Source organism: Chrysemys picta, chromosome 2 (genome assembly GCF_011386835.1).
Source record: "Chrysemys picta bellii isolate R12L10 chromosome 2, ASM1138683v2, whole genome shotgun sequence".
NCBI classification, from domain to species: domain Eukaryota; kingdom Metazoa; phylum Chordata; order Testudines; family Emydidae; genus Chrysemys; species Chrysemys picta.
Window position 1 is genome coordinate 279,773,340 of NC_088792.1, and position 11,907 is coordinate 279,785,246.

The 11,907-nt window shown below is 50.1% G+C and overlaps 1 protein-coding gene across 1 annotated transcript in view; it reads right to left on the reverse strand.

The window, feature by feature from the left end:
* KCNK9 (potassium two pore domain channel subfamily K member 9) overlaps positions 1-1,578 on the reverse strand; it is a 122,169-nt gene extending 120,591 nt beyond the window's left edge. Inside the window, exon 1 of the mRNA XM_005291040.4 lies at positions 758-1,578. Within this exon, the coding sequence (XP_005291097.2) occupies positions 758-1,337 (580 nt within the window). The 5' untranslated portion in view covers positions 1,338-1,578. The remainder of the gene's footprint in view (positions 1-757) is intronic.
* Positions 1,579-11,907: the final 10,329 nt, after the last annotated feature.

Genomic DNA, 11,907 nt, shown 5'->3' on the forward strand with positions numbered 1-11,907 from the left:
CAAAAAATGCAGGCTCGGGTGTGACACACCACACCACTGTTCAAGCACCAGTCACTGCAATTGCAAAACAAAATTTCTGGAAAATAAGGGTAGTAAACAAGACAGCCACAGATAGAAACTACAACTGTATTCAGCGTCTCCTGGCACAGCACCCACCACTACCAACACAGTTTGCAAACAGAGAGAGACAACTTTTCCCATGATTAAATGAAGACTTATGATTAGCTGATGCAGGCTTCACTGCCATCATCATCAAATAGCTCTTTGCATGAGTTTCCCCCCCCCCCCCCAAAGTCTCTGAAGCTTGCAAGTGAAGGAGTGCCCAGGGTACAGTAAGTAGCAACGCCAGGAGTTGCAGAGCAGAATGGGTTGCACATCCCAGCCACCTGCCTTGGGGTTCCGGAGCAGAGTTTTAGCGTCTATTATCCTTCTCCTCCCCTTCCCCAGAGAGAGCAGGAATCTCGCTTGGTAGCCAACGCCAGCCCCCTTTCTACCCCCTCACCCAACTTCAGACACACGCTCCAGGTGCAACAGGACAAAGGCTGCGCCTCGGGGTGACTGGTGGGCCATCTCAAAGCCCCTGGAAAGACACTAGCTACACACCACAGGGATAGGGATAGGGATAGGAAGGGGAAGGGGTCCTGAGCGACTTCTGCCCTGTTTAACTCTTTGCATTCAGCAGCCCCCCAGCTCTGGGAGCGCCTGGCATCACTCCCAGGCCAGGGAGCGTGCGGGGCTAGGCAAGCCGGGCACTCACCGATAGTCGTGATGACTGTGATGGCAAAGTAGAAGGAGCCCGCGAATTTCCACTGGACCCCGGCCCGGTGGGGCTCGGACTGCATGATGACCAGCTCCAGCTGCCGGTAGTCCTCGCTGGTGATGTTGTACTTCCCTTTGAGCCGGATCTCCTCGGCTTTGAGCTTCTCCTCCTCCCGCATCTCGTTGTCGGACTCCAGGGCATCAAAGACGGCGGCCCCGACCAGCAGGTAGGTGAACGTGCAGATGATCAGGGACAGGGTCCGCACGTTCTGCCTCTTCATGGCCGCCAGCAAGGGGCGAGTGCGGGGACCATGTCCCCCCCTGGCCGTCCGGGGATCCGACAGGGTGCAGCAGCGGCAGCTGGCCGGGGGGAGCTGCAGGCAGCAGGGGGGCAGCTGCAGGGGGCGGCGGCGGCTGCTCCCAAGGCTCCGGGGCGGCTGCTCCCCGCCTCCCTGCTCGGGCTCCTGGGAGGACGACAGGCACAGGAGGCTGCTGGAGCGCCTGGACCAGGTGCCCTGCAGCCGGGAAACTCTACGCAGGACTTGCCCAAACCAAGCCGTCCCAGTGCGCAGGGCCATCCACAGCACCCCCTTAGCGCCTGCAAACCAGCGCCTCCCTCCCCGCTGCCTCCAGGAGTGGGCTGGGGGGGGGAGAGAGAGACGAGCCCCACTGTCCTGGGAAGGGGGGGGAGGACCAGTCCTCGAGGGCTGGCGAGGAGAAGCTGAGCGGCACGGGGATAGGGGTGGGGGTGCCAGGCGGGGAAGCCACCCAGCAGCAAGGCAGACCCGGTGCAAGGGGAGGTTGGGTGTCTGCCGCTTCTCCTACAAGTTTCTTTACTCAGCACTTCTCAGACTGGCGAGGGGGAGGGGAGGAGGAGAGGAGGAGGGAGGGGGAGAGGGACCAGCATCTCCATCAGAGCTACCTCGGGCCGGGCTGCCCCGGGGTGGGGAGAGCTGCCGCCCAGGAGGAAGTGGGGTCGCTTCTGGAGAGGGTGGGGGAGGAAAGGCTGGAGTGTCCGCAGCGGCGAGCACGCCAGATGTGCCGGGGAGGCGGGGCAGAGGCTTGCCCGGGACTGTCACTCTCCACTGGTTGCGGGCGGGGAGGAGCCCTCAAGGGAAGGCTGGTGCAAGGCACCCACGCTCCATGGCCGGGGAGGCCGGCTCCAGGCGGGTGGTCTGTGGGTGCAGGTCCTCTGCCCCAAGCGGATCGGAGCGCTACCCTGGGCAGGGAGCACGCCCCTACTCCTCACCGGGCACCGGCGGCTTGGATTGCGGACACCAACTTTGTATTAATTGTTCCTAGCTAAAGAATTCAACCCGGGCGCTTTATGGCTTCTGCCCTCAGCCGCTCCCCGCCGAAAGAGCCAGTCTGAAGTCAGGGGGCTGGAGGTAGCCGATGCTCGCGGAGAATATCTGGAAGTCCAGCCCGACTATGAACGAGACAGTCTCAGACGTTAGCCTGTGAGTTTTCGGCAGCATACCCAGAAAGCTGGCTGTCCTCGCTGGGGGGGGGGAAACCGACTCGGGGGTGCCGCTTCCTTCCCGCCTTTAAACCATCCGAGTCACCCAGCGCCGGGCATGACCCAGCGGGTCCCTTGGGCCGCGGAGAAGGCCACCGAAAGCAGAGGCGTTTCCCAGGGTGGATGAAATCAGCAGCCCACCTGGCTGGATCTCGCTCTAGCTCGGAGCAGACACGAGCCCATCAACCTGGCTGGCCCATGGAGGTGAAGCGTCGCGGCGGGCAGGAAAAGACACCGAAACCATCCCCCGAAAATACAACAGGAGCCAGGAGGGTCGCGCCCCCCGCCCTCCTCTCTCTCTCACACACACCCCCCAGCCAGACCCCCAAACTGACACTTTCTATTGCTCCTGCCCTGTTTGGGGCTGTTGGGTTGCTTGGACCAATGCCTTTTAGAAAGAGCAATTCTCCGCCCCCTCCCAAGGACTCGACAGCATCTCGGGGGAAATCAAGCCGCTGCTCCAAGCCATCTCTCTCGCTCCCGTCCTCCCAGCAGGCAGGGTGAATAGTCCCCAGGCAAACCAACCTGCAGTGGCTTTTGCGAGCTGCTGGGGATGGGGTGGGTTTTTTCCTATTAACCCGCTCCTGCCCGAGGCACTTTTTATGCTCCCGCTCTGCGCCCACCCTGCCTGCAAGAGGCTGCACTGATCTGATGCTCCCCTGGTCTCTCTCCCCGCAGGTCTCCTGCCTTGCACCATCGCAGGCGACTCGCTCCCGCCGGCTCGGTCCCCTCCCCCGCTGTGGCCACTCCCAGCCGGCTCCTACTATACTCAGCCTAGCAGGGTTTTGCTGGGAGCCAGGCACCACGTGGTGCAGGTTTTCCAGGCGAGCTCCCTTCGCTCTTTCAGCCTGTCCATCAGCCGGGGGGTGGGGGGGCAGAAGCAGCGGGAAGGGGGGGGGGGGAAGAGACCAGGTCTTGCTTCCCTTCCAGACTCCGCTGAGCCAGGGGCTGTGTGTGAGGAGGGATCCTGGGACCCGGGCTGGAGACGACGCTTTAGATCTTTGCCCTGCGCTGGGGCCAGGAGTGAAACCAGTTTAAAACGCGCTCCGCGAAGTTCTCTGCTCCCCGCAGGTGTTGCTAAGCGGGCATGGCAGGTGTTGAGACCGCATTTCCCCTCCCCTGCCTGCAGCCCCGCTTTTCTTGGCTAGCTGTCGCCGGATGGGCTCGGCTGGGCTCCCCACTTTTCTCAGGTGTGTCACCACCTAGTCCTCGGGGGCCACTGTGTAACGCGGGGCTACTCGCTGCAGCAGGGGAGCCGGGCGCGGAACAAAGCAGAAATTACCCACCAGGAGTGTTTTTTTCCCTGCGCGGTAATTGCAGAGGGCAGCCGGCGGAATCCCAGAGCCGGGCAGGCACCCACCCATCAGACCCTGCCCCTCTCGGAGCCGCAAGGCGCTTTGGCAATATTACGCGGCGCGCTGGGTGAAATAAGCGCCTTCGGTAAATAGGGTGACTCAGAGGAGACAGCTGTTTATGGTTAAATAAAGCAAAGCCCATTATAGACCCCGGAGCAATGAGGGGCGCGGCGATTAGAGCAATTATGAATCATGACTGGGCTTGGCTGCCCACGGCCAAGGGGGCTCTGCCAGGCGCTGGGAGGAGCGGGGAGGTTGCAGGTTGGTTCTGGGGCCATCACTCAGTGCCAGCTGCTAGCCAGAGAGGCAGGGTGGGCTTGTGAAGAAAGCAGGATGGGCTGGGATTCAGGCAGTTCTTGGCCTTGCTGCAGCCTCCCTGTATGCCCCTAGGGAAACCAAACTCTTTCTGCCCCATACAACACTACTTCATTGCTGCCGCTCTCCCGGATTGAGGTTGGGATTTTCAAAGAAGCGCAAGGGCTGAGTTGATCACTAGGAGTCGAGTGCCTAATTTATTTAGGACAACCCCCGCCTTAGAGGATAGGAACGGGGACTCTCTCACACACTGTGTTTGCACGGCCCCTAGTACAATGGAGCTTTGATCCGGATCGGATCCTCTAGGTGCTACCCTAATCCGAACTAACAATAACAACAACCACCCTAGTTATGCAAGGCTGACGAGGTTCCATACACAACGACAGAGTTGGGCAGGGGATACAGAGAGGGAGCTCTACCAGGGCAGTGAGCTATATGTTTTTAATATTGATTTTCATTTAACTAAAGGCAAGGTGATGATGCTCATCACAGATATTCAGGAATGAGGCTTCACAGTGTTCCAGGTTTCTGGATACAGGCAATTCAGTAGGAGATTTCCAAAAGCTTGGGGCATTCTGAAAATCCTGAGAGGGCCTCCTCCTGCTATTTTTACATGGCTGGGGCAGGTGTATTTTAGTAGGTCTGATTTAGGGCCAGAGCCTGAGGTGTTCACTCAAGTCAAACTCCCCTTGATTTCAATGGAGACTTTGGAATTTGGGCCTTCAGATGCAAGGTTGGGATTTTCAAAAGAGTGTAAGAGAATTAGGTGCCTAAGTCTCATTGAAATCCAATGAGAGCTGGGCACCAAACTCCTGCAGGCTCGGTTCAGAGTCCCAGCCTATGTTTCCAAGACTTTGTCTTCCTCAGTGCTTCCACAGCAACTAGGACCTTACGAGGCTCAATGGATGATGGCCAAGATTTTCAAAAGTGACTAGTGATTTTGGATGCTCAAATTTGAAAAATGTGTTCAGCACCCATCCTCTGAAAATCAGGCCCTTTTAAGATGTCTCAAAAAGTGAGACACCAAAAATCACAGAGTCACTTTTGACAACCTTGGCCAATTATTCTTGTAACTGAATATGCTGTGGGATTAGTTTACAGAGCAGAGTAATATTTCATTAAGGTAATATCTTTGTCACAGCAGCTAAATAGCTTACCCACGTCCAAATCCATAACAATGACATATATGTCAGTAAGGACTCACAGATGACAGACGTGAGCTATAGCGTCTAGCGACAGAGACTGAAGAAAGAGTTGCTTGCCCCCCGGCTTGTTTGAAACTGAGCAGTCTGATTAAGGTTGCCCATTTCTGATTCTCCTGGGGAAGGGGGGGGATCTATAAATAGCTTGCAACACAGAGAATCCTACAGCAAAGTTGCTGGGAAGATCAATAGCATGAATCAAGGAGGGCTCTAAATTACATCTCAGGGGAGGGAGGTGCTGAACTGAATTGAAAAATGAGTTGCAAATGCTGTATGTGTTGTGTGTATCTAATTAACAGAGGGTGACTAGGATCAATAGCAAGGAAGGAGCGGGGCTAAAAATAGAGCTCAGGCAGGGATTGCAACCTGCGGGCAGCAGCTTGGATGAAAATGTCCCCCTGAGTAATTAACCTTTAGCTGGAAAGTGATGTTTAGTGCTGGGCTGAAACGTGTCCTGTGAACAGCCTGGAACTGATGGGGGTGGGGGTAGGGAGAGAGAGCTCTGTGGTACAGTACAGTGTGTACAATTAGGCAGGCTAATGCCTGCTTTTTGCCTAGGAGACACCAGGCTAAGGAACTGGTGTATTGTTTTCTGGGAAAATATCTAAGTGCATTCAAAGCTGCTAATGTTGCAGTGGGGCTGTGGAAGCAGGAACAATTTCTCTATCCATCTCCCTAGGTACTTATATGGCTTCATCGCCATAATGTTAGAGGCTCTTAGACACGGCCACAAACAGCTCTAATCTAGCTTGCTCGCATCCCAAAACGGCAAAGCTGTGGCAGCAAAAGCCTCGGCACAGGCTGGACAAACCTGGGAATTACTCACAGCCCTAGCCTGCACTGCAGTGTCACAGTTCTGGGACCCCAAGCTGCTGGGACACCCAGCGATCTCAGTCTGGACATGGCCTCAGAGATACAGTTCCTTCCCTGGGGTGTTCCTGAGGCAGTGTAGCTACATGTTGCCCCTCACTCAGGGCTAATGTCCTAAGGACAATCTAGGGGGGGCACATGGGGGGAGGAAAGAGGTGGGAGGGGGAAACAGGATAGGGATTGTTTGTTTCTCTGTGTTTGTACACCAGCTAGCACAATAGAGCTCTGATTCTTCTGGGGCCTTTTATGCACTATATGACTTATATCCAATTTAAATAAGCCAGGACCGTTTATCATAGATCTTTTGTCCTCCACAGCCCCACAACCATGTCCTGAAGAAGCCAAGATACTGAGACAGGAGGAGAGGCATTTCAGCAAAACATGGGTGATAGAAAATTACTCTAGGCATTATTTTGAGTGGTGACAGTTGCTTATTTTCACAGAAGGTGATCAGACGGAAGGAGTGGTTATTGCCACCCAGTTTATGTGAGGCGAGTTTCTGATCAAGGTTTACAAATTCAGAATGATTCCCACACTTGAAAAGTGAGAATTGCTATGCTTGAGAGAAGCACCCAGATGACAGTGACTGAGGACGGCTCTGCAGAGTTCCCTAATAAAAGTTCTTTCCTGTAATTTTCAAAATGGTTCTGGGAATGAGCTGACTGTGAATGAAGACTGTCCTTCACCATGGAGCTAGAGCACGGAGAAGAGCTTTGCGATTTTAAATGAATTAAATTAAATGAGGCCTGATCCAAACCTAATTCGATGGGAGGCTTTCCACTGATTCAGTGGGCTTTGGATAAGGCCTTTATTGTGAAATTATTTTCACATAAAAACTATCAGGGCCTGATTTTTACTGATTATTATTAATTTGTATTACTGGAATGTCTAGGAGCCCTACTCATGCACCAGCACCCCATTGTGCTACTCACTATAGAGACATAGGGCAGTCCCTGCTTCAGAGAGCTTACAATTTAACTATGGGACAAGGGCCCACACTTCTACCATTGGGATCACAATCTCTGTTCTTGGCATCTGTTTTCATCATACTTGTGCTTTGACGAACTCAGGGAAAAGTTTATTGATTACTTACCTGCAAGGGGAATTCTACCCCTGTTTAATATATGAACATTTCTGTGTTCATACTGCAGGAGCTCAAGGTAATGATTGAGGAGAGGACCCTAACAACAGTAAATCCTAGTTCATCTAGTAGATCTCAAGTACTTTACAAAGGAAGTTAGTATCATCATTCCTATGGAAAAACTGAGGTACAGAGAGATTAAATGACTTGCCTGTGGTCATCCAGGAGATCAGTGGCTGAGCAAGTAATAGGATCCAGGTCTCCTGAGTCCCAGTCTAGTGCTCCGTGTACTAGACCACACTGACCTTGCCAAGGATGTTTTGTTTCCTCTTTTTCCTTTTGGATGCTCCACTGGACGAGAGGGGAGCTTCACTTAAGTTAGGTGTGCAGGGTCAGGTTGCCCATTCTTCAGTGTTTTTCCTTACCAAAGTCACACCCGTACAGCTGAGGGCAGAATTGAGACTGCTGCTCTAATACTTACCCTCTTGCCTAGATACTAATGTGGCAGTCACCCTAAAAGAGATTTAAGATAAGGGAAACTTTCATTGACTCATGGGAGAAAGGGGTGCAGGATCAGCCTCCATTTCTAATTTTTCCACTCAGCTTTCTTTTTACTGTGAACATATTCATGTGACATCAACTTAGGTAGCAGGAATTTGAGCATCTGGTGCAACCTAGTCTCCTCTGTTCTATGTTTATATTCATGTGTAATTTTTATTCTGCAGAGCTTATATGTGGCAGGAAGTTCAATAGTCAAGCCAAAGGTCTCTTCAAGAGCCACCATGTGGGACACTGAAAACAATATTGGAGAAAACTGATATATGCATTGCCTTTTCTACATCGCTCAGCAGAGCAGAAGGTGCCATCTTTTGTCCCCAAACAATAAATATTTGGAGGCACCCTTTTTAATTAAAAATGTTGGGCCACTTCTTTAGCCCTTCAGATATTTTTTCTCCCCTCTTAGGAAAAATGTTTCTCAGAGTGCCTCCAGTTCCCTATCTGAGGTACATACATGGCCCCAATCATTGTAGTATGAGAGCAGCTCACAATCTTTACAGAACTTGTCCTCACAACACCCAGTACTATAAACCTCATTTTACAGAGAAGCACTTACCCAAGGCACACAAGAAGTCTGGGGGAGCAGGGAATGAAACTTGGGTGCACAAGTCCTAAACTAGAACCCCAGGCACTGATGGGCCATCCTTGCTCCCTTCCTAGGAGGATGTATTTAATGCATTCCACTCAATCTGCACGTGTGTAGCCAAGACTCCATTTTTATCATTATCAGTCATTTGTATTGTGCTGCACAAACTTATAGAAAAACAAGGCTTCTACCCTAAAGAGCTTACAGTCTATGACCCTGTGCGACAAACACTTGTGCACGTATACTAAACACATATGCACGTAACCACTTACAAAGAGGGCTAGCAAACTGGATAGAAAGAAGAGGTGGACAAGACTTGAAGACAATCCTGAGTTTGAGCAAGGGAAGGATAGCAGAATTGCCAATGGTGATTCAGAGAACATAGGAGGAAATATCATGACTTGAGTTTAGGAGAGAATTAAATTATTGTCTTTTTAATCATTCACTTTTAAACCTTTTTTTTTTTTAAAAAGCAGCACTGTTGTAATTAGTATGGTCACTTAATCAGGATGGACCCTCCCCTAATGTAGCACCACCAAGCCAACCCTACTGGATCAGCTTGCTATCAACTGCATGGGAGACCAGCATAGCACCTCATCTTTATTCAAATGCTATAAATATCAGAGCTCTCTCACCTCACAAGGGTGTTGGGAGGATTAATTAGTTAATGTTTGCAGAGCACTTAGAAAATGTAAAAAGCACTAAGTGCTAAGTATTATTGTTATTATTATTGTGTTATAATGGAAGTAAGAACATAGCAGAGCCCTACATCTAAACAAATTCAATTACATTTAGCTGTGCAGATGTCTCCTAGAGCCACGTTCTAAAATAAATCTCAGCCTGGGAATTCACAAAAGGCTACACTGTTTCCTTGAACGGAAGATTATTGTTTTACTCTCTAAGAGCAAATGGGTCATGTACCCTAATAAAAGTTTTGCTGAGAAACCAAGAGGGACAAACCAAGGCTAAAGTCAAGCACTGGATGGAACATTCCACCACCTCATATTGCTGACTCCAGAACAAATGGAAAATAAAATAGACTTCTACGTGACTTCTACAATTCTAAGACTCCCTTTGGATCAGAATAGTCAATCTGCAAATGCTCAAGATAGCTTGTAAACACACAGGCAGCTAAAAAAGGCTTGGTGCTGAGTAAACATGAGGAGCACGTTCTCTCATTATTGGAGACAAAAATAAGGCTTTCAAATAGGTTACATTTGGAGGGGGGTGTAGGTGTCTGTAGTATTGAGAATTTCTCTCTGTGTTTTTAGCGTGCTGGCTGCTCAGCTGGAGAAAAGGGGCCTGATTCTCATTTCAGTGCAAATCAGGACTAACTCCACTGAATTCAATGGAGTTACACTGGTGTAAAAGTGATGCAAGAAGAAAATCGGAGCAAGGAGTTTGCACTAAAGTGATAAATTAGAATGATTTTTATTTACATAGCGCCTTTCATGCCAGGATCTGATAGCTCTTTTAAAACATTAATTAAGCCTCAATGTCCCCATGAGGTATGGATTACTATGCCCATTTTGCAGATGGGTATACTGAGGAACAGAGCAGAGTTATGTGACTTGCCAAAGGTCAACAAATGAGTTAGTGGCAGATTCATGAACTCTGTTCCCTTTGTTCTAACCAATATCGAGCAGTGCCTCGGCCTGGCTATTGTTTAGTGCAAGCCCATACGACAAAATGTCTTAGACATTAAACCGCAGTTGAGATGTTCTGGGCTCCACCTCCCTATTAAGCTTCAAGAACAGCAGCTTAATGTGATCATGATAGGACGGCCTCTATAGAGCCATGGTAGGACATGTGCCTGCACTATCAGTCACAGACCTAGGGTATGTCTACACTGCAATTAAAAACCCACGACTGGCCCATGCCAGATGACTCGGGCTCACGGGCTTGGGATAAGGGGCTGTTTAATTGCAGTGTAGACATTTGGGCTCAGTTAGAGACTCTAGGACCCTGCAGGGTGGGAGGGTCCCAGAGCTTTGGCCGCAGCCCAAGCTCAAATATCTACTCCATAATTAAACAGCCCCTTAGCCCAAGCTGCAAGCCTGAGTCAGTTGGTATGGGCCAACTGTGGGGTTTTAATTGCAGTGCAGACATATCCAAAGGGCTCTATTCAGCACTCCTCAGCTAGGCAAATCCCCAGAGCAGCCAATGGAAGTTTGGCTGAATAAAAAGTGCCAGATAGGACCCTTAGAGTTGAATTCTGCTCTGGATTCAGCAGTGGCCAGTCCAGTGAAGTTAGCTAATCTGAATTGTGGTCTAGATTGTGCCTTAGGCACAGCCCTAAATGGAGGGTGGGACTATGCTCTCGGAGCATGTCTCAGCAAGCACTGTGTCCCAGAGACACACTTTTGAAGCACAATTCCTCCTAGGGCTTCCATCTTGCATGGGGTGGGGAAAATCCCTTTATAGAGCGAAGCATAATTCCCCTGCACCTGGGTGTCAAACTGGTAGAATGGGAGGAAATGGAGCCATGGCTCCACCTAACTTCTCCTTTCCTACCTGCTCTATAAGTGGAGCTTCCTGGGCCGTTCCTGTGCGCTGAGGAACCCTGGTGGCATTAGCAGCTACACAAAGGGAGATCCTTACTCCCTGTATTCTTCCACACCGCCACTTTAAAGCTAGGGACACCCTAGCCCTGAGAGCAAAACCTGTCCCTTAGTAGTGATTTTGCAGAAAAACTCACTGACTAGCTGGAGATAGCTGGAGCTGGCCATAGTTCTGAAATCTGTACACTTCTGCTAACTCTTGTGGAGTGCATTAGCTACAAAGCCACAAGGGTTATGGAGCAAATGTCTAAGGGGAAGATGGTAAACATAATGTATTGGTCTGCTGAGTCAGGCAGTGGTGGTCCTACCTCTTTCCCCCCATCAAAAGATCATGTCTTGGCAAGGATAATAATTTTAGGACAGATTGAAAAAGCTCTGTTAAAGAAATAGGCAGAAAGTTGAGCTCCATGTAAGAAACTGATAGTAACTTGTCTTATGAACCTATCAAGCCATCTCATTCTTTTAGCTACTGTATGAAAAAGTAAAGAATATGATTGAGTGTTTTCCATATAAATGTCATGAAATAAACAGTGCTCCATTTTCTGCTGCACATTCCCTTCTAGAGTAAATGTCAGGTTTACAAGATAAAACAGTAGCTAAATCCATTTGGCATCTCTGCATCTCCTCTGTTCTAAACATATAGTACAAATATCTTTGCGCTGACTACATTGAAATCTTGAATTCTTCCAACTTATAAGTGGGCTATTAATAAAGTAATATAGAAGGATGAAATACTAACAATAATTGAGGCTAAATATCAGCCTAGTCTCTTGTCACATCCCCCTGCCATACTCCTTACCCCCACCACTCCACCAGTTATTCCAGCCTCAGTGCTCCATTCTTTTGTTCTCTTCTCCTGATCCAATGTTTTCTTTCATGCCTCCCCTTATTCATGGAATACTGGGTTTCCCAAGCCACTCCCCAAGCCCCCACTAAAACTCACTTCTTGCACGATAGCCACTAAAACTCAGGCTAATATAAGTGACTCTATAAGGCACTGCACAGGGTGTCAGGCCTGGTTTCTATCCCTGGGTCTGCCACTAGGTGGCTGTATGACCTTGTGGAAATCACTTCCCCTCTCTGTGCCTCCATTTCTCCATC